This window comes from Anguilla anguilla, chromosome 17 (genome assembly GCF_013347855.1).
Source record: "Anguilla anguilla isolate fAngAng1 chromosome 17, fAngAng1.pri, whole genome shotgun sequence".
In the NCBI taxonomy this organism is placed as follows: domain Eukaryota; kingdom Metazoa; phylum Chordata; class Actinopteri; order Anguilliformes; family Anguillidae; genus Anguilla; species Anguilla anguilla.
Window position 1 is genome coordinate 9,568,079 of NC_049217.1, and position 23,042 is coordinate 9,591,120.

The following is a 23,042-nucleotide window of genomic DNA, read 5'->3' on the forward strand; positions in this document are numbered from 1 at the left end:
CCACTCAGTATGATTGAGACAGGTGCGGGAAAATTGTAACAGTGAATGAAATGAAAACGCCCTATGCAGGTTTTTTCTGCACATGCTAATATTAATCAAGGGAACACATTTCCACGAGTAACATTTAGTTCCAATAGTAATTTCCCGCAACGACTAGGCCTATCACATTGCTTCGTTCCTTTGGAAGGTGGTCGACGACTGAATTGCACAGGGTCAGACCTGAAATGGCTACGGTAGCCGCATTGTATATTAAGTTATAGACCGTGTTACATTAATCAAGCGTTACATTTATGGCAATTCTCCCCTACTATTGCACAACGAGCGGGGCCTGCAAGATTGATCAAATCAAACCCAGTCTGTTCCCGGCCCAGTACACTGTAGTCCGTATTGTACGCGTAATCTCTCATAATTAAGGCTATTCGGCACCGACTTTTCCTTTCCTTCTTACCCCTTTTTCAGTTTCAAACAGCCGTGGAGGCCACATCTGGGCGACAGATGTGGTCCAGAGTCTCTCTCTTTCTCTCTCTCTGTTCTTTTCTGGAAACTTGAGCACAGTACTAATTCCCCATGCGGAAGAGAGACCACCCACATTCGGAAACGCCTCACTTAGAGAGAAGGAGAGAGAGCAGCGGAATAGTGTGAGGGGCAACGGGGAAAACACCAAATCTGAGAATTGCAATTTTTAGGTATTATTATTATTATTAGTAGTAGTAGTAGTAGTAATAGTAGTAGTAGGAGTTGTAGTAGTAATGGTTTTGTCTTTCATATGACCAATTATAATTATTCACAATTCAGAATTACTGCATTCTTTAGCTGTCATCCTTCAACATAAGATACTGAATTGTTTTGTTTTTATTGTTAGTAAAGTCAAATAATGTCTTACCTAATGTCAGGAACAGACCATTAATGTAAAATGCATTCTGTGCAGAGATTTTCTCCACAGCATTTTTACAGAACCTTTCAACTGATATCAGTCTCATTCTAAATGTCTCAGTCACAGGATATTGGCAGTAAACTATTAGCAAAATAATTCACATAATTATCCATATACGTTTGCTGCAGAAGTAAATGAATTTCTTACATTTTAAATAATTTTTTAAAAACTTTTTTTATTCTTTTGTGTGACACACAATTAAATGCCAAACATAGTATCTTCATATGGCTGAAAAATTGAAAGTGTAAAGAAATTCCAGTGAAGTTTTTCCATCCAGGGTTCCATCTACTCCAAATAAATTCTACACACCGCTTTCTGGGCATAATCTTTTTATTCTTTATTTCATGTTCTCAGCAGAAGCCCTTGTCGAGCACAACATACAGACTTTGTAGCTTTTATACACCAGCCGTTCATGCTGCTGGACATCCACTGAAATAATTCAGGTTTAGGCACCATGATCACAGGTCATGTAGCAGTCGCCAATGATTCGAACCTGCAGCCTACTGATTATGAACCCATATCCTCTGTCTGGAATCCCACATCCAGCACCGGTAAACTAGTGTGCATCTAAGAAGCATGGAATGAGATACAGTTGTATGTAAAACGCACACACCCTCATACTCCACTGAACTCTTGTAGACATTAAGTGCATTTACCTGTACGGTACAACACTGTGTCGGTATTCTCATAAGTGCGTTAGAACTTGTTTTAACGTGCTGTGCATGCAGTACGCTGAAAATGTGTTTTTGTGTGTTTTTCCCCAAAAAGCTTGAAATCAGAACTGATTGGAAAGCCATAGGGCACATAATGATTCATATGGCAAATGTGACACTTTGGCTCCATCTAGTGTCAAAAGAAAATGCAAAAATAAAGTGACTCACTGCTGAAAGAGTTTCAGGATATAATAAAATACATCACAACAGTAAGCATATTAAATGTTAAACAATGTGAAGATCACTCTGATACATGGTGGATTAGGGGTATGTTTTTGGAATCCGTTCATGGTAGCCAGTGAAATATTTAAACATAATTGCTAGCATTTATAAACTCATCCTTAGATCATAAATTTAGTCATGCAATGCAACATATAGCACATGTCTTACATTACATGTTCGAAAACAGCCAAAAAGCAATGTATGTTCCAACATTCCCCTTACAATATAATAGAATGAAACACTGGCATAATTTCTCAAGAGAGACGCAACTTGGGTGTTAAAGGGATGGTATGGATTAACAGTTCCAAATATATACGAGTAAAATAATTTAAAATATTAAAAGAAACAAATAAAACAATCGGGCCTGAGAGATGAGTGCATAACCCTCTCATCCAGTATCAGGGATCAATTTCCATAAATGCTCAAACACAAAAACACCAGTGTCAAAATAGCAGCATGAGTAGTATTTGCTAAAGCAGTGTCATGCCACTAAATATTAAGTGGATACCTACATTTGCTCTTTACTCCTGAATTTTAAAGTAGCAGACAACAAGCCTGGAAACATCGCGCAGGTGAATGTGCATCCAGCACCATCCCCAGCCTAAACCCACCTCTAAGTATGAAAAACAGTGATTATCAATGGTCACTTCTTACAGAACGCTAATTAAAGGTGCTCTTTAAGTGCTTCATTTAAGCTACTGATTGGCTGAACAGTCTTTCAAGGCCTAAATTGGTTGCTGATTGAAAGGAAACAACAAAAACCTGGAGACACTGTGGCACTCCAGGACTGGAGTTTGACACCACTGGGTTAATGAGACCAAGGTAATAATGCACATTAAAGCGTAAATATAATTATCACTGCCCTTAAGCAACAGCACTTCAACGTCTTTCTCAAGTTTTACTGCTTTTTTAGGTGCTTTCGTTTCCCCACCTCTGTCGCTACTGAGCCCACAGTCGCTCCCAAAAGGCCCCCCAGGGGCCCCCCGACCAGCACCCGGACGACCCCACCCAGCAAGGCCCCGCCCTGTACGAATTTGAGAAAGCTCCTCAGCCAGCCGGCCAGGGTATTGAAGACAGAGTGCAGAAAAGAAGGAGGAGTGTCGGAGTGTGAGAGCCAGAGGGAGGGCACTTTGTCCAGCTGGAGGTCACCCGCACTCCTCTCCGCTTCATCCCTCGCTTTCTCCCGCTCCTCCTCCTCTTCCCACTCTTCTTCCACCTCTTCCCCTCTTCTTTCTCTCCTCTCCTTCATGATTTCCTCCTGCCTCTGTTTCACCCTGGCCTCGGCCTGCTGGAAGAGGCTGCTGGTGTAGTGGGCATTCCCGGCCTCCCCCACCATCTGCTCCACCTTCTCCAGCAACTCCCTAACGCTTAGCTCCACCGCCTCGACGCTCTCCGCCCCACCCGCAGCCCCGTCCTCGGCCCCGCCCCCGCCCCCCATCTCTAACACGTGGAAGTGGTCTCCGCACTTCTCCGCCACCGCCACCAGGTCCGCGCGGCGGGTGACGATGTAGTCCTCCACTCCCTGCGCCCCCTCCTGGCTCTCCTCCAGACGGTCGCTGTGGGTGAACAGCACCAGGGTGCGGGCCCGCACCGCGCCAGGCCCGAAGGCCTCCTCCAGGGGCCCCAGGGACCTCAGCACCACGTCGGCCGGCCGGTCCACAGTGACGCACAGGAGGAAGGCGTGGGGGCCCGGGGCAGCCAGGGCCGCGCAGGCTGAGAGCTGACTCACCACTTCCTCTGGGGGGTGCTGTGAGCTGAACCAATCCGGCGTGTTCACCACTGCCACCTGCGTGGAGAGAAAGAGGGGGGAGTGAGAGGGGGAGAGGGAGAGAGAGGGAGAGAGAGGGGGAGAGTCTAACTCGCTTGGCAGAGCCAGGTATACTTACCTTGGTTAGCTCCTTTTTATAACATCTGGGTAACACTATAGTGGTTTATTTTATACTTTAATTCTAATTAATCTTATGTAACAAAAGACTCCTGCAGGCTCCATGAGGTTTCTCTGGGCTGTTGATTTTTAAGCTAGCTCTGAGCAATGCTTGCGAGTTTAGAGACGGTGCTAAATCGGTCAACAAAGCGTTTTAGCATCTGACCTGTCTCCCAGCAGCAGTGCCCCTCCTCTTCTCACACTTCTGAATGACGTCCTCTGCGTCGTCGTCCCCCGTCTCGAACTCCCCCCGGCCGAGGACGGCGTTGGCTGCCGCGCTCTTCCCCGAGCCAACTCGGCCCAGCAGCACCAGCCTGAGCTCAGCGATCCCCGGGGGTTTACAGGGAACTGAAGCACGCAAACGGAAAAAGACTCAGCTCCATAAACCCGTTAGCAGCAGGATAAAGAGAATGCGTGTGGACATATCTCAGAGTACAGAGCTGATCCAGGGTCAGTTTCGCCTGTCTGTCTCAGCATGGGTCGGTCTAGGGCAGGGATCAGCAACACACGGTCCTCGAGGGCCGAGAACTGGTGGTTTTCCACCCTCCCTTCGCCTGGGAGTCAGGGGTGAAGACAGTCTGGCCAATCAGTAGCACTAATTACCCGGGAGAAAAGAAAACCAGGGCTGGATTTGGATTCGAGGTCCAGAGTTGATGATCCCTGGTCTAGGGTTTGGCCAGGGATCAGCCCTCCTGCTCTGAGAGACAAGCCCAGCTCTCCAGGGAAGTCGGAGGCTCTTGCGTCTTTAAGGCCGAACTGAACTCAGTGAGAGACTGGCCGTGGATGACAGGGGGGCAGTCGGGCTGAAGGTGTGGCGTACGGCCTGCGTCTGTACCTGCGGACTGGCGGGTCTTTGAGGCCTGCCCCTGGTCACACGGCTCTGGCTGCAGTTGCTGTGGCTGAGGGTGCGGCTGATGTTCCAGGGTCCCTTTCCCCCCCAGCTGCTTCTCAGCCACCGCTTCCTCAGCTCCATGCTGCTCCCCAACCTCCTGTCCTTCTGGAGAGGGGAGGGAGCAGCACACAGATACTGACATGCAGTGCAGATACACTGTCACACAGTGCAGGTACACTGACACACAGATGCACAGTACAGGTACACTGACACACGGCACAGATACACTGGCACACAGTGCAGATACACTGTCACACAGTGCAGGTACACTGACACACAGATGCACAGTACAGGTACACTGACACACGGCACAGATACACTGGCACACGGTGCAGGTACACTGACACACAGATGCACAGTACAGGTACACTGACACACGGCACAGATACACAGTACAGGTACACTGACATCTAGATAAACTGACAGACAGTACAGACACACTGACACAAAGACACACTGATACACAGTGTAGATACACTATCACAGATATACTGACACACAGTACAAATAAACTAACACTCAACACACACACAGATACTCTGTCACATAGATACACGGACAGTATAAAGGCATCAGATTAGTACAAAATACACATACATGGACGCACTCACAAACAGATACACACACATACATAGAAACACACACACTTTTGTTGACAGTTATTGTCAGTGATTTAGTGTTGTGTAAGTAGGCGCAACCCTTCTCTGTGACTGTGTGTGTGTGTGAGAGAGAGAGACAAAGAGATATGATACGTGTAGGTGTATAGCATTTCTCCAGTCTTGGGTCCATGAAGCATAACATTCTCTCTCTCTCTCCCTTTACCAGTGAAAACACTCCACCCTGCAAGTCCTGACCTGCACCCCACTCACAGGAGGAAACAGGCGCACTGAAACACAGCTTCGCTCCACAATCTAACCCGCTACTTCTAACCCACGCAAACCATTCACTCCTCACCCTGTCACCACCCATTCCTCTGTAACCACAGACCAGTTTGCATCCTTCTTTGAAAAGGAAAATATCAGCTGTACCTCCTTCTCCTCACCTCCTCTGCAGTCTGCCCATGTGCTAACAAAACCCAATCCCTATCCTTTCTCGCACTCCTCTCCTATTTGTAACACTAACATCCCACTGCACTGCTGCCTGTCCTCTTGACCCTATTCCATTCCTATTCCTTCAAACCATTCAAAACGATATCGTTCCTTTTACTGCCCTCTTTCAACTGCCACGGTCCCCATTATTTTTAAGAGGGCCCATGTCACTCTTCTCCTGAAACAATCCTCTACGAACCCAGCTAACGTGCACAATTGCAATCCTGTCTCACTCCTCTCATTTTACAGTGAACGGTCCCTCCCACTTGTTGAGTAACCTCCCTGACCCCAACCAATCAGGTTTAAATTCAAGCCACCCCACTGGGACTGCTCTGCTCACAGCAAGAGAGGCTCTTAGTGAGAGTGAAGCCACTCAGCTCCATCCTCATCCTTCTTGACCTGTCTGCTTGCTTTTGACAACATCAGCTAATCAAACCTTCTCTCATTCCTCATGGACAGGCTCTGCCCTCGTTCGGTTTGACTCAGTTCTTGAAGACCATCCCACAGGGCTCATTACCCGGTCCTCGTTTGTTCTGTCTTTAAATTGTTTGGCCCAGTCATTTCTGCTCATGGCCACCCGGTCCTGCTGGGTCTCCCTCCCTTTAGAGCAGTGGTGTCAAACTCGTTGCCATGGAGGGCCGTGTGTATGCAGGTTTTCATTCCAACCAATTAATGCTGCCTTAATTGAGTCCAATTACTCATTCAGCCATATGCGTTTAACTGCGTTTGAAGCACAGAATATAAGAAAATTTTTATTTAGACAATGCGGGTCACCATAGACGTCGGGTCACCATTGTGCACAAACCTGCATCCCTAATTCAGCAAATAATTTAACTAATTATATAATCAAGATCTGAGGCTGGAATGAAAACCTGCATACACACGGCCCTCCATGGCAACGGGTTTGACACCACTGCTTTAGAGTACCAGAAGGATCCGCCCCTCCCCCACTCACAAGGCTACACAGCTAACCCCCCTAATCTCTCGTCTGGACAAATATAACCTCCATTCAGCAACTGCCCACCAGCTGGCTGTCCCATTCCTTCAAACATCCAATAGTAACTCATTGTGGCCCCAGTGTCTCTGACCTCATCAGCCAATAATGGAACAAATCCCCCCCCCCCCCCCCCCCCCCAGTCATTCAGTCTGTTTTCTACAGACATCTACAAAACTCATCTGAACTTTTCAGAACTAAACCTCAATATTTCTATTTAATAAAAAATAAATAGAGAACTCGAGGCACTAGCATGGCTGTCACTTTAGCTAAATTCTGATGTTTGCTTACCACATGGGATTCACTTTCCCTCATTTTTAAAAACATTTTTAAGCTGCTTTGGTTACACGTGTCTACCAAATGACTACATTATAAATTGCAATTGTACACACACTGAACATTCCAACTATAGATAAACATATGATAAGTACACAGAACTGAACAGAGACACCGTGGCATTGTGGCACTGGACACCGTCAAGATGTTTTCCTTAATCCCCGTGACTGCTGCTTCCAAACATCATCACTAGGGGACACTATAACTAACTTACATGTAGTTACAACCCTCGTCTTATCACGTCCAGGACATGCCAGTTAGCCGCTGTGCCAACGACTCTGCTTTTCTGGTACCGATACAGTACTAGCTTAAACTTAACCACGATGATATCTATTCTTTTATAAGAATTTACATTACTCTTTTCAGTCAATGAGGAACCAAAACATGTTTTTGCAAATTGTCACTACATATTATTTGCATTTACCTTCAGTGCCACTTTAAAAAAAAAATTAGCATGATACTCACACAGAGATAAGGTATCCCTGCATTTTTAAGCGGACTGTGAACTTGCCTGGCTGAGGGGAATGTGATGACATCGCTCTGCCTTAAGACGAAATTAGCGTCTGCTGAGGACTGTTTCAGTATCTTCACTGCATCTGCCCTTGGTCGCCTTGTTTTCAGTCTCTTAATTTCTCTTCCTGTTCGAAATAATACAAGAATGCGTCACTTACTGTAGCACTTCCTGCCACACCTCTTTCTCTCTCTCTCTCTCTCGCTCCTTCCACCCTCTGAAGCATAAAACACTCTCCGCCTGTGTGCTCTCCTTCCTGCCCTCTCTCTCCCTCCCTCTCCCTCCCGCCCTCTCTCCCTCCCGTTCTCTCTTCCTCTCCCTCTCGCCCTCTCTCTCTCTCCCTATCTTTCCCTCCTGTCCTCTCCCTCTCGTCCTCTCTCTCTCACTCACACACAGCACATTTTTCTCTAACACCCTCATTCTACACCTTCTCTCTCTCCCTCTCTATTGCTCTCTAATCCACGCTTTACATACCAAACACCCTGTTGTTCTCAGACCTCCAGGAATGAAACCGCAGGGTGAAAGTTCTCCTGCCGTGTAAGTGAATCAATAGCTCCGCGTAAGCCAGGCTCATCCAGACAAGAATAGTGGAACTCAGAAAGATTCCTTTGTGTGCATTTCAAAAGAGTTGCTGTTTCAGAGGTATTCAGAGGCTTCAGAGGCATTTCTCAACATGCCAGCTTTAATGGCACTGAAACAGAGCTGGGTCAAATACGTATTTGTTTTGAATTCAAATAATTTTCTGTGATCTATTGATCTTGCCAGGTGTAATTGAGCCTGCCAATATGACCAGAAGGCAGGGTTTGCACTTTTTGAGAGCATTTCATTAGTTCCAATACACCAAACAAGATCAGTAAAGTGTAGAAAGGTATTTGAATCCAAAACAAATACGTATTTGACTAACGTCATTACAGAGCCTTTGCACCAGCTGTTTCCCTTCTATGAAAAGGATTCCATTTATGGGTACAGTGTTGTTCCCTTTCCCTTGCTGTCATTTCAGATCTCAACCTATGAATACCTCTGTACAGGGGTTGTACTGTGGTTCATCCTGCTAAAATACTAGTTCTCAGTGCAGTAAAGCACCCCAGTCTGCTATGGAAACACAGTGAAACGTAAGAGGTGAGATTACATTTAATCACCCTTGCAGAAGAGTACCAGTGGAAACAAGTGCTAGAAATGATGCTGCTTTTAACAACAGATGTGATGGTAGTAAATCCCAACTGGCAGGCCTCAATAACTAGTTCTACACAGACATTAGGACTTTCAGCAGACAAATTCAAACAAATGTCTTGGATTGGCATTCAAACTTAAAATGGAAAAAAAGAAATCCATGACCCATCTGTGGTCATGCTTGGCCCTGACACCCCATAAATATCTTCCAGTTCTGCAGCAGGTGGGACCAATTAAATGTATGCCTAGATTAGGGTCTCAGCGTGACTTAATTGCCCCGTCCACATTTCCTTTGATGTTTGTCGAGGGGAGAACAGGCGGCTTTCTTGTTTAGAAACAATATAATATTTATGAACCTTAAACAAGTTTGCCCTATCACAATTACATTGTTTCTCTCTCTTAGGCCATCATCTAGCCACTCAATATCCGAAAATATATATCCACAATGGATGGTGACACAATTTTTGTGGTTTTGGCTCTGTACTCCAACACCTTGGACATGAAATTAAATAATGAAAATTAGATTAAAGTACAGACTGTCTGCTTTATTTATTTGCAGGAACTTACATCAGGTGATGAGCCATGTAGGAATTTCAGCTTTTATTATACGCAGTCTCTCAGAAGTAATCAAACAAATGTACATGATCTTAAATAAAGTCATCATATTTAGTAGTTGCAAATCTTTTGCATTAAATGAGAGCCTGAAGTCTGCGACCCACAGCCATCACCAGATGCTGGGTATCTTCTCTGGTGATGCTCTGCCAGGCCTGTACAGTAGCCATCTTCCGTTCCTGTTTGTTTCAAGGGATTTTTGCCTTCCGTGAACAATGTGACCGGGTCCACCACATTATCAGATCATCCCCAGTTATGCCCACATAATGTTTTATTTCAGTCCACAATGTAGGTATTGGTTTTATCCAGGTTCCCACCGAGCGCAAGGGTGCTATAAAATTCCACCTTACACTACCATTGTATTTAACATTTAATAAGAAATACATTACGTACACATAAACAGATAAAGATATTATATTTGGTTTATAAGCTGCAGAGCTGAAAAACTACAAGTTCTGTTGCCCTGCCCTTTTTGCCAATGTTGAAATAATAGCTCACGCTTGATAAACAATTGTTCAAAGGCATATTTTAACAGTGGAGAGGTGTGTCTTAAAGGAGGATCATGTCCAATATCATCACCCCCTTCACTCATTTGAGATTTTTAAAGAGTGCCTGGCCAATCAGCCCACCGGCAGACTGGGTGAAAGACTGGGTTGTTCCGGACCACTTGGCAACTGGCACGGCGAAGGTTTGCCAGGATCCACGACAGAGCCGATGAGAGTCGCCGCAGGGATCATGTCCAACCTTCTTTCCAATATCCCCAGCCTTTTTTCACTCACTGAGAACAGAAAGAACACATTGATCAATATCCCTATCAATCCCTATCCTGTTGAGCTAATGCCATTTTTACATACTTGCTAAAATTCTGATCCACAGCAATTGTTTGTGCAGATTTCAAATGACAGGTCTCGATTAGCTGACATTTTTCAAATATTTGGACGTTTTCAAATGGCTTGGATATGACATGGCCGTGTAGTTTAATGGTTAAGAAATAATGTAAGTGAGGCTTGTAATTCAAAGGTTGTGGATTTGATTCCCAGTCTGAAAAAAATTCAGTCCAAATTCTACTTGGCTACAAAAAGACCCGGCTGTATCAGCTAATTTTGCCGGTTGTGCACCGCCATGTAAATAAATTATCAGAATGTCCTTGCAGGTTTTTACAAAAGCATACCACACGCATACAACGGCACAGATGAACTCAATTGCGATTGGCAGATAGTCGAGCATGGTACAGTCTCAGTCTCAGTCCTGAAATAAGTTCCATATTAATAAGTCCAAACATAAGCTACCAGTGGCATAAACCACCAATGCAATAATAATACAGTCCATGTCTTTTTTTTAAAGATCAGTAATATGGCCTGAACCTTTTCCCTTTGTTAAGGTTATGTACCTTACTGAACTATAATAATACGGGATAATATAATATAAAGTAATGTAATGACTGATTCTGTGGGGTGGAGGGGTGAGGAGCCCCCAGATTCAGACACCAGGCACAGTGGCACTCACAGCCAGGCGGGACCCAGTCCATGCTGTTGCCTCCCACCAATCGGAGCAGGTACTCCTTCTTCTTCCCTTGTTTTGCCTCCCCCAGCTGCCGTTCCAATCCCATTCCCTTTTTCTGCGTAGTCCTCTGATATAACCCTGAGGTGGTCTTGAGAGTGAAACTCAAGGAACTATCTATCAGTAATAACATAAATATTCAATTTCTGAATCAAGCGTGCTAGGAACTGAAAAACAATTTTATATTATAAAAATGTTTAAGAGACAGGAATAACATTGTAGCATTAAAAATGTTACGTTATAATTATTTTCAATAAATTAGAACAGAGGCAAAAATATGATTGTATGCAAAGAGTTGAAATTAGTAAGTCTGGTGTGAGAAAGTCAGGAAACACAATTTATAAACAATAAAACCACAAATCACCATTCAAGTTCAAATATTAAAAATAACAATGATTTGAATTCTAATATTTTCATGGCTCTTAAACATCTTTATAATTATTTATTGAGAACAGGAGAAATTGAGAACTTGAGAACTTCATGTTCCAAATAATAGTGTAGGATTTAACCCAGGTCAACTATAACACCTTGAAGCTCTGATCGGGAAAAAACAAAAGATGCTGTGATATTAGCTGTAATCGTCCCCACTCACCCTCAGTAATGAAAACCATTTGATTTAAAAAAAAACAAGAAGGTACCATGTCTGATTCTCAACACATCATCCATCCCATTAGTCGCTTTTCAGACGCTCTTGTCCAGAGAAACTTAAGTCAAGTCAAGGAGGTGTTAATCTCAGGAATACAAAAGTGTGAGATCACCAAGACGGCCCATTTAGTCAATAAGTACAACGTTCAACATCAAACAACAGAAACAAAAAGAACGCAATACATATAATCTATCTTTACAGTTATACCCATAACACTCCCAAAAGAATCCTAAATAAAGTATATGTCTTTGTTTACCTGTAGAGTAATGAATGAAACAGCCTCACCTGTCCAACAATGTCAAGGGTGTAACACAGGCGGCTTCATATTATATATGCATATACAGGAGTGTAACAGGTTCTTCCAGATAATAGTAACTTAATCACAACAGAAGGCACACAACACTTAACAACATCCTGTATCCATGGAAACATAGTTTTACACAGATACAGCAAATTTGGTTGCCTGGATCGTGAAATTAATTCAGATTCAGTCTAGTGTAGCTCTTTCAGTGTGTCAATAGCCACTACAGACGAGACCAGCCAGCACCCCACTGTTCAAAACAGAAACAACTCACCTTCATCCACCACCAGTGTGCTCTGTTGGTAAAGTCTGACATTTCCATTGCACAGAAATAAAAAATGTACAAGGACTGAAATATTTTAATGGCAATAAAAATACTGCTTACAGTTGTATGGTTACAAAAATGACCACATAAGATTTTTTTTTTTTTTTCCTATGCACCTATCTACATTCTAAACATTTTCTTTCTTTAAAATAAAGCTCAAACTCAACTCTTAGTTCAATAGAAATATCCAACATGTATAAAACAAAACGTCGGCCTTTAGTCATTACAGAAATAATATCACTCCTTAAATACCAAGTTTATTCTCTCTGGGTTACGGGTATTTATAAAAATGAATGCAGCAGGACATTAAAATTTGTGTGCACACATGCATGCATGCACACACACAAATACATACGCACGCTCACACCCACACGCACACACATATACACAGACACACATACACACACACAGAAATAGTCAAATCTGGACACACAAAGAAGCTGAAAGAAAAAAGACCTGTTCCCTAAAATCTGTTTAATTTTTAAAAACGACTTTACAAAAACGCATGTATAAAAAATGTTAAGAACCAAGTTAAAATCCAGAAGTGTGTCTGTTGCCAGCTCCCCATTGTCCCCATGCTTGATCATAGCATGTCAGGTTCTCACACTGCCACTCCCTCTTTTTTTTATGGGGAAAAAGCCCCCCCCCCCAATTGTTCTTGGGTTGGTATGCTCCAAACAGCCACTTCCTCTCAGTGGTCCAAGCTGCCCTCACAGCCCTGGCATAATGTAGGCAATATTGTCCAGGGTGTTTGACTGGAAGGTCCCAAAGAGGAGGGAGGCATGGGGGAGAAAGGCAAAGGCAATTTAAAGGTCTCTTAAACAATGGCTGCTATGTGCATCCACGTGCAATAAACATAATGTACACATGATCCAATACACCCAAATATTATTGGCATACCACCTTACAGCATACAGGCAGAATCAATTCCAGGTTCAGATATTGACAAATACAGCATATTATTACATATTATTTCATAACAGTAGTAGTAATAGTAACAATACTATGACTAATAATAGTAATACTGATAATGATGAATGCACTCACCAGTACATGACGGGGGCAGCTACTGAGCTCTGGGACCTGTGCGGTGAGGCACGCCAGAGGCCCGAGAGCACACAGAATGGAGTCTAACAGCACAGACAGGCTCCCCGAAACAGCCACCATGCCCTAGAGACACACACAGACACACAGTCATGACAAAAAATCAGCTCCGCTCAGCTCAACGAAATTCAGCTGCAGTTCAGTTCAGTTCCTATTCGGTTTTACTTCGTTCAGTTCAGTCACAATTCACTTAAGTTCAGTTAAACTCACATTCATTAAAATAAAATTTTAAAAACTACAAAAAACTGCTACACTGTGATATGCAACATACACTACACTTCCAAAAGTATGTGGACACCTGAACATTACTCTCACATGCACTTTGAACATCTCATTCCAAAACCAGAAACTTGACAAACTGACTTTTTGGAAAAGTGGCATCCTTTGACAGTGCCACATTGAAAGTCACTGAGGTCTTCAGTACAATTCATTCATGCTATTGCCAATGTTTGTCAATGGAGATTGCATGGCTGTATGGTTAATTTCATGCATATGCTAGCAATGGGTGTGGCTGAAATAGCCAAAACCACTCATTAGAAGGAGTGTCCACATACTTTTGGAAATGTAGTGTGTGAAAATGCACAGGAAACAAGGGATAGTGATAAGAAAATACATTATTAAAAATACATAAAAGCATCTGAAATCATTTATGAAATCATAATCAATAATATTAATAATAATGCTTGTAACCGTGGTGACAGTGCATCTGTGCCTGTACCACTGCTGACCTCAGTCTCCTGCAGCCGATGGCCAATCAGAGACAGTGATTCCCCCAGCAGCTGCAGGTGAGCTGCTGCATCAATGGGGTCCACCTCAGGCACCCGCGCCGGGGACAGGGACACACCCACCGACACCCGGCCTGGTGACATAACCCCGCCTCCTCCAGCCCCTTTCACTGAGCCTGAGAGAAGGAGAGAGAGAGATGCAATTTGCGTGCTGTTATTTTTTAAAGTTTACTCATTCATTCATTTATTTTCTGTGACAGTTCTCTGCTAATTATTACTTTAGCAAGACCCTCCATAGTATGACCGAGATGCTATTTTACGTACACACCAACGCGCGCGCGCGCACACTCACACACACACACTCACACACACACACACACACACACACACACTCACACACACACACACACACACACACACACACACACACACACACACACACTCACACACACTCACACACACTCACACACACTCACACACACACACACACACACTCACACTCACACACACACACACACACTCACACACACTCACACACACTCACACACACTCACACACACTCACTCACTCACTCACTCACTCACTCACTCACACACACTCACTCACTCACTCACACACACACTCACTCACACACACACACTCACACACACTCACACACACTCACACACACTCACACACACTCACACACACTCACACACACACACACACACACACACACACACACACACACACACACAAACGTGCCCACCGGGGTAAAGGTACCTTTGCTCTTGCACGCGTCTGCGCCGGAGCTCTTCCGCTTGACGGTTGTGGCCTCCGCCTTGTTCTGCTTGTGCTGCAGGTACTGCGCCTTCTGCTTCCACACCTACAGGGGGCGACAGAGACACAGACTGAAAACTTGGACTACTGTCGACACAGCATGAAACATCCATACAGTGACAAGTCCCACCCCCCAGTCCAGTGTACAATCCAAACTGACACTCAAAAGCATGTTCTGTATATATTCAATCAACAACAGATCAGGGATGCCACAACCCTCCTGTAGTGCTGTGTGCACTAGAGCGTAAAACAGTCTTGCATGCGAGTGCATCAGTGCAGTGCTCCTTGTGCAGATGCAGGTAACACACAGGGGAATAGTGAAAAGGGAGGGGGGAAGGAGGCTTACGAGTTTGTCTTTCTCTGGTAGCTGCTTCCACACGTCAGCTAGCTTCCTGCTCAGCTCCCCAAACACTGCAGAAGGGAAAAGACAGACTCACATGTAACCTCTGTATGAAAAAAAAACACAGCAGGCCTTTCAGAGCACAATAACAGGGACACGCGCAGATACGTCAGTGGAGCATAATGTTCAGGGAACTGGGCGTGTGACTGCTGTGGCACTGACACTGAATCCTTTGCCAGGTATTCCACTGGAATCACTTCAGCAGATACCCAGCTGCATAAATGGACTGCATGTAAAAACAATCTGCAAGTCATTCTGGACGAACGCCTCCGCTAAATTCCTAAACTACAACGTAAACTACAAAGTGATAAAATTGTTCTTGAAGGACCAAAAAAAAAAAAACAAATAAGTTGGAAGTACTGGCCTTGGAAACAAGATGTGCAGACTCTTTAGTTTAGCCCATCAACAACTTAAGCAGTAAATTGCAGGAGCACGTCAAAAACCAGCAGACACAGCGGCGCTCCAGGATTTGATTTTGAGATCCCTGGTTTTAGAGTGTGAGGTGAGAGAGCACAACGCACCCAGTCCCGGCTGCTCGGCGTTGATGTTGACCCGGTACTCCTTGCAGAACACCTGGTACGCGGTCATGTTCTTCTTCTTGGGCTGAGAGAGACACACAGCATACTGAGAACAAACCAGATCTTACACAACCCGCACAACACCTGCAGTAACTATATACATCCCATTATAAATCCTATTTAATTACGCAGGAACGCACTGGATTCACTGAATAAACTCAGCCGAACACAGCAAAGTTACTGAGCAAGCCTACAAGGACAAATTACTTTCAATTTCTCACTTTAAACATGCAAATCATGACTCTTAGTGAAATATGTCCCTGCTTTCAACCTCTGCTCTGCTTTTTAATAACTGTTACACTGCTGGCTCATTCCCCATTTGATGTTTGTAACGTTTGTCTACTGTCGTGTGCAACTGTGTTTTATGTCAGGTCCCCCTTGCAAAAGAGATTTGGATCTCAATGGGGTTATTTCCTGGTTAAATAAAAAAATTTTTTAACATGCTAACATATGTATTCATTACAAATTAAGTAAGGGCAACAACAGAAAAGAGTTTACATTTATATATGAAAATATTTTTTAATGTGATCAAATCTGCCATTGAAAGTAGCCAGAATCAGCTGAGGAACAGAAAAGTAGAAGAATATAAAATGTATTGTACGTCACATGCAAACACAAGGGAACAGACCTGGTGGTGCACCTGTAGGTTTTAATCTGTAGGACTTTCACCCTGACAGAGTTCTCAATATTCATCCGCCATCACAGGTGTCCTCTTAGTCTGCCCCCTCTTCCCCAACCTCCTCTGCGTTCTTTTCTCACCTTGTCTTTGTCCTTCTCTGCCTTTTCCCTCTCCTTCTCCTCCTTCTTCTTCTTCTTTTCATTCTGCAAGTCACTGCCCACGTGGTGGTGTGAGGAGACCGGAGAGGTCATGGTGTAAATCCCCACGGTCGTGTTGTGATTGGCTGAGCTGTGGGAGTGGGAGTGGCCCCGTGAGGCATCACCTGGAGAGAGCAGGACGGTTGACCCTGTGAAACAGAGTAGGGTAAATTCAGACCAATTTCAAAAATAAAATAAATACTAATCGGTTAATAAATCCTAAACCTGACAGGACCCTATGATGTGCAGACGAGCTGAATTTGGACCATACCATTACCAACTATGGCCAGTAGCCCCACAGGGTGATCAATCAACGTATAAATGGTCACTGCACAACCCAGGGAAGGACGGTTTAGGTAAGCAGGCAACTACCTGCCTCACCCATTACAGAAATAGAGTAGACTGAAAATATATCAAAATAAAACATACGATTAAGATGTTTTTCACAATATGTGGAAAAGCACACAAATTATTGCTGCTTTCAGATATTGTAAATCATGCATTTTTAAGTATAATACATTACTGTATAACTTATTTATGATTCCATATTTAACACAAAAAGGCCAGATAGGTCTGACAGAAAGACAAAAGAGCTCTCCTGCCCAACCCCTCCCTCCCTCCCTCCCTCCGTCTCTCGCTCTCTCTCCCTACCTGTCTGTCCCGCCGCTCCTTTCTTCCCCCCTCCGCGGCTGTGCTTCTTCTCCCGCCCGCTCTTGTCCTTCTCCCGCTCCCTCTCCTTCTCCTTCTCCTTCTTCTTCTTGCTCTTCTTGCTCTTCTTCTTCTTCTTGGCCAGGTGGGTGTACGAGTCGTCGATGACCAGCTCCCCGGCCTCCAGCTCGCCCGCCGAGGAGGAGCTGTCGCCCGCCAGCGCCCCCAGCGCCGCGCCGTAGTGCCCTGGAGCAAGCAGAGGAGGCGCGTTGCGCTACCGAGGCTACGTCAGGCTTACATTACATTACATTACATTACATTACATTACATTACAGGCATTTGGCAGACGCTCTTATCCAGAGCGACGTACAACAAAGTGTAATAACCATAACCAGGAACAAGTATGACGAAACCCCTAGAGAGAAGTACCGGTCCAAGTGCAGGGAACAACCGCATAGTTCAACTTGGACCCTGAAGGTTTAAACTGATTAACACTAACACAACGAGAACGGCAACAACGCAATCTATGGAAAAATAAAAATAAAAATAAATAAAAATACAAGTAGTCGTTTAAGACAGTTGATGCGCCTAAGTCACCTATGAAACAGCTGCCTAGTTACAACCCTAAGTTTAGTCATTTACAGGGGGGAAGGGAGGGATGGGGAGAGGTGCAGCCTGAAGAGGTGGGTCTTCAGTCGTTCAGCGCCGCGCTTTCCGCCTCGACCGCTAGCCGAGGGGAGACGAAGGCCCGGCCGGCCTGGGGGGCGGAGCCAAAGCGGCTTGCGGGGAAATCAAAGGATTTGTCAACGGGGCACGATCGATGCATATCGAACGTTAACGGGCGAACGCGGTTCGACGGGGCGCGGTCAAAGCGGATCGAGCACGAGGCCAGGATCCACGAGCGGGTCGTGCACAAAATCAATCATCGCAATCCAAGCAGCAAGGTAAACGAGGTGAATAAAAATCACAACTAATACCTCATATCCTCAGTGGAGATTACCTTCACCAGCGTTCTCCTCGGCTTTGCCCTGAAACCTGCACCTCTGTCTTTAACCGATCAACGAACACTAATACAGCTCACGTTCTCACAATGTTACCTGACCCCACATACACCCAATTATGAACAAGCGATCCAAAAGCACAGCTGTTTAAGCCAGTCCAGGTTTTTAAAAAAAAATGTATTTATCCTTTATTTAACCAGAAAGGTTAGATACAATATCTCTTCTGCCAGGGAGTCCTGGTCAAGATGGCAGCAGTCTTACAAGAAGAATACTAGTCATAAAACCTGGAATGGATCAAACAACTACACTTTGGGAGAGTACCATTTCCATGCCAGTTAAAAACCCTAACCCTAACCCTAACACTGAACATTCTCTGTTCGACCTCAGTTCCACACTCACCCTCAACCTCCACCTCCTCTCCGACCACGGGCAAGGGGTCCCGGTTCTGCTGCTTCTTTTTGGGAGCCTTGGAGAGCAGAACCCTGTCCCGGTCCTTCTCCTTCTTGGGCCCGCCCTTCCGGAGGCCGGACGAGGACGACGAGAGGGAGGAGGAGGAGGAGAGGGGCGGGAAGGGGAACCCCTCGCTGGCCCCCGCGCCCACCCCCGCCCCCGCCACCCCGCCGCCCTCCGCCTTCTCCTTGGGCGAGAGGATGAGCTTCATCTTGAGCCCCTCGGCCTCTCTGAGGGTCAGCGGCTCGCCGTGTCCGAGGACCCCATGACCCCCGTGACCCCCGTGACCCCCGTGACCTCCGTGACCTCCGTGACCCCCGCCCCCGCTGTGGTAGAGCGACGACTTGGAGGAGTGCTTCTTGGAGGAGGAGGAGGAAGAGGAGGAGGCGGAACGGGAGTGGGAGGAGGAGGAGTGGCCCCCCTTGCTCCCGCCGGGCCCGCCCCCCTCGCGCTTGCGCTCCTTGGAGGAGGAGTGGGAGGAGAAGGTGGGGTAGGAGGGCTTCTTGTGCAGGTGGGGGTTGGGCTCGGAGCCCGTGGCCATGGGGGAGGTGATGGCCTGCAGCAGTCCCATGGCCGTGTCTGTGGAGTGGGGGGTGTGGTGAGAGGAGCTGGAGGAGTGGTCGGACAGCTTGCGTTTCTTCTTGTGGGGGGGTGGGCCAGAGCCCTGTAGGTCTGGGGCGGGGCAGAGGGAAGGAAGAGTAGGTAAGAACACAAGAACACACATCTACTAGGACCACCCTGCTCCGCACTGCTCTAGCCCGCACTTTTATGTCCCACGTCCTCTACTACGTGAGGTGTCAAACTGTTCCACACATCGACAACTCCCCAAAAATAATTCCTGATATTCACGCAGCACTTACTTTTTGCTGATTCCATCAATGCATTCCGTTCTCCTTGATACACTTTGTCATGTTACAGTACAATAAAATACAACACAACCCCAAGAGGCTACTGCAGTGGCTGCAAGGGCATTTTAATTGAAGGAGCACATAGAAGGAATGCATAGCTGCACACTAGTGAAACTGTAGTATTTCTGTTTTTTGTTAAGCAACTTGGCTTTTGTCCTGGGTACCACTATGGTTTGCTCTGAGATTATATTAGGTACCCGTCAACAAAGTAAGTCAGAAGAACAATAAACCACCATCGAACATCTCACAAAAGCATCACACAGTTCTCAAAAATACATTTTTTGTGCCCTGTAAAACAACCAGCACATGAAAACCATGGTTAAACCAGCTACATGCAAAAAGCTCCATCCCTCACCTCTGTAAAAATAGTCCTCGCTCGAGTGCTTCTTCTTCTTCTTATGCGAGTCTCCTCCTAATAGGAAGAGCTCAGAGTCCTGAGGGGAGAATGGAGAACGGCAGAGGCTAAGACACAAAGCAACTTCTCCAGTGCGGCACAGTCTACAGATGGACCAATACCAACGGCAGTATTATTAAAGGCAGGTGTCAATGTGACAAAATGACTGGATACTACCCGTACATGCAATAATATCAATAGCGGCAACGGCACTAATTGGCATTAACAGGACTAGCATAAATCATTTTCTGTTTACCTATTAACATGACATTTCATGGGAATGCTGCCTTCACAATGAAACATGTTCATCTAGTTGTTTGTGTGTTTTGAAAACCCAAACGCTGATGTCGCTGCATTTTCAACATTAGTGTTTAGGTGTACTGAATTTGTATAATGTCTGAAGGAGAGTTCTGCAAAATTCACAAACTGATTATCAGCACTATGGTTTGGCAATATCTACAGACTGTAATGCATACTAACACTGAATATTAATAAACTGAATTGAGAAACCGATCACGATAAGAGACACAAAATGCACAGATATGAGAGGGACAGCGGGAGAGGGAGTGAGAACAGAACGCTAGACAGGTCTACACAGATGAGGGAGAAAAAAAATTCCAATGAGCAAACTTGAGAAATGAGAGAGCTGTTACCTTGGGCCGTTTTTTGGAGGACTTGCGCACCTGCGCTGCGATCTCCTCCTCCTCCCTCAGCAGGTCCTTATAAGACCTCCTCTTCTCCCTCTGACTCCGCCCAGCCACCAAGCCCACGTCCCCCTCCATCCCCGAAACTTCTGAAAGGTATTCAAACATAGAATATCTTTGCTGAAAGCTCCTGGCAACTGAATTTTCATAAGGGTCCAACTTCACAATTCTGCCTGTTAAGAGCTGGGGATTAAGGCACACCGGCTAGGGGCTATGGTCTGTTGGGAACATGCTTGGGAGGCACTGTGTGTGCTTGGTACCTCCACTTATTCACTTTACTTCAAAATGCTTATTCACTCTTTGCCAGAACACTTACATTTTTTTTTTTTTCAAATGGATACTAGGATTGGGGTCAGTTCCATATCAATTCAGTCAATTAAGAAAAGAAAATGTAATTCATTCGATTCACCCCCAACCCACCCTACTGGATACGTACATGCTAAATGATAACTTTTTCAGGGGACAGTCCTTGCTACCTTATAGAGCTCTTTCCCAATAAGACTGCCACACAACGCTTCATGAATGTAAATGATTGCAGGGAACTGAAATACTATTTTAATGAGTTAATTGAAAGGACAGCAGCGATTGGAACTAAAACAAAAGAACATAAAATTAATTATTTAAAAGACAGAAAGTTGTGAAATATTTGAATCACAGAACAGAAACAGAAACTAGATATCATTATAGGGACCCATATACCAAGAAAGACAGTAGAACAAATACAAAAAACAAAATGAGAAATGACAACCTTATGAAATGACCAAACCTACCTCTGTGACTTATCAAATGATTTCAATGTTCTATTCAAAACGTGTGAACATTTAATAACTTCCAAATAATAGATGAGGGAGAGTCTAAAACAAGACAACACATTAAAAAAGGTCTGGGGTCTCTTAAAGGACAATTAGCAATTCAGATATTAACAAGATCGGGTCGAAGTAGCTAATTACACAGATTCAATTATGGGATTGTGTCATACGTAAGCAAGCCTAGAGAGGTTTTTTAAAAGACTGAAGAAAATGAGTGCCCATACCTATCATCCCTTTCTTCTTTATTTCCTCAAACGCCATAGTCCCTCTTCAGTGGTCCAGTCACCGTTCAAGGCTCTCTGTTCACAGAAATATATCTTTGTCCATTAGCTAGATAAATATTAATGCCGTAATGTCATTAGCCAGCGGTAAACGAGTGAAAATGACCTGTGTTATCAGTTTAATTTAGCCATCACCCCGGGCAACGTCAATGTTAGTTACGTGTTATTTTCAGAAAATCATACCCAACTAGTTGGCTATTAACATGTAGCTACGAACAAACACACATCGTCTGAAATATTGTACAATCAACGTTAGCTTGCACGATAATTCGGCCAGCTACAGTCTAGTTTCACTTGGCTATTTGGGAAGCTAGCTAGTTCTAGGAATCCATTTTAGCACGTAAGGAGTGAATGCTAGCTGGCTAGCTATCGAAATGTAATAATCCAGTTTGCTAGTCTGCTAACTTAACTATCCATCTAGCTGAATTCTGGTTAGACTGTTGGCCGGTTAGCTAGCTAACATTTGGTAAGGGTAACATTTAGCCGTGTTAGCCAGCAACTTAATCTTGACTAAATCAAATGTACAGATAACTAATATATTTGCTAGACTTGATAACGTTAAATCTGGAAATATTTCCCGCCTACTTTCAAAAACATATACAAACACACCCCCTTCAGCCATCACCATTCTGTTGTCCCGACACAGAAACTATTTGAAATACTCCCGGCCGGGTATGTGCATCGCAATTCGGGCAGCATGGCTAATCGAGCCCATGGATTTGTAGCATGTAGGCCAACTTGGGGTTTAGCGAAATTGTGCGACATAAATTGTACAACATATAATGCGTTGCATGCATAATTCCCCCCCTTATTTGCAAATAATGGCTAGATATTCAGGCTGTAAACAAATGAATATATACAAAATATAAATATTTGAATTACCTCCGCTCCACAGATAGCTACCATTTACTGCTTGGCAGCCGCCATCTTTGAATTCAGTAAACAATACGCGCTGGCACATTGGGAGGGTCCTGAACTGCAAGCGCGTACTACGACCGTAACTTTGATGGCAATAAAATAGATTATATTAGGTTATAGTATTACTTTTTAACAGGTATTCCGTTAATTAAGATTGCATTTAACGAAAAAGGATACATCGTAAAGTGGCGCATTAACTGCTACTGAACGTACTGGTGGACACAGATGCGGCCAGAGCATTTGCTAAATGAATCGCACG

General features: G+C 44.7%; 2 protein-coding genes across 7 annotated transcripts; both read right to left on the reverse strand.

Annotated features, from left to right (window-relative positions):
- Positions 1-1,246: 1,246 nt before the first annotated feature.
- Positions 1,247-8,227, reverse strand: si:dkeyp-69e1.8 (uncharacterized protein LOC100001340 homolog). Of its 2 annotated transcripts, XM_035399110.1 has the most exons (5): positions 8,089-8,227; positions 7,615-7,741; positions 4,629-4,790; positions 3,960-4,141; positions 1,247-3,655 (listed from the first exon to the last, which is right to left on the reverse strand). In XM_035399110.1, exons 2-5 carry the CDS (start codon positions 7,637-7,639, stop codon positions 2,768-2,770), a joined length of 1,257 nt encoding a protein of 418 aa, XP_035255001.1. In that variant the 5' UTR covers positions 7,640-7,741; positions 8,089-8,227; the 3' UTR covers positions 1,247-2,767. The 2 variants fall into 2 exon arrangements, with proteins under 2 accessions (XP_035255001.1, XP_035255002.1); XM_035399111.1 differs by lacking the exon at positions 8,089-8,227 and having other exon boundaries at positions 7,615-7,883.
- A 4,017-nt stretch (positions 8,228-12,244) lies between these two features.
- Positions 12,245-23,005, reverse strand: hmgxb4a (HMG box domain containing 4a). Of its 5 annotated transcripts, none has more exons than XM_035398280.1 (13): positions 22,748-23,005; positions 21,809-21,883; positions 20,725-20,861; positions 20,033-20,111; positions 18,719-19,441; positions 17,322-17,564; positions 16,614-16,819; positions 15,798-15,879; positions 15,223-15,287; positions 14,820-14,922; positions 14,061-14,233; positions 13,276-13,398; positions 12,245-12,983 (listed from the first exon to the last, which is right to left on the reverse strand). In XM_035398280.1, the coding sequence occupies exons 2-13, from the start codon at positions 21,843-21,845 to the stop codon at positions 12,939-12,941; spliced, it is 2,016 nt and encodes a 671-aa protein (XP_035254171.1). In that variant the 5' UTR covers positions 21,846-21,883; positions 22,748-23,005; the 3' UTR covers positions 12,245-12,938. The 5 variants fall into 5 exon arrangements, with proteins under 5 accessions (XP_035254171.1, XP_035254169.1, XP_035254170.1 ...); XM_035398278.1 differs by having other exon boundaries at positions 18,710-19,441; XM_035398279.1 differs by having other exon boundaries at positions 20,725-20,864.
- Positions 23,006-23,042: the final 37 nt, after the last annotated feature.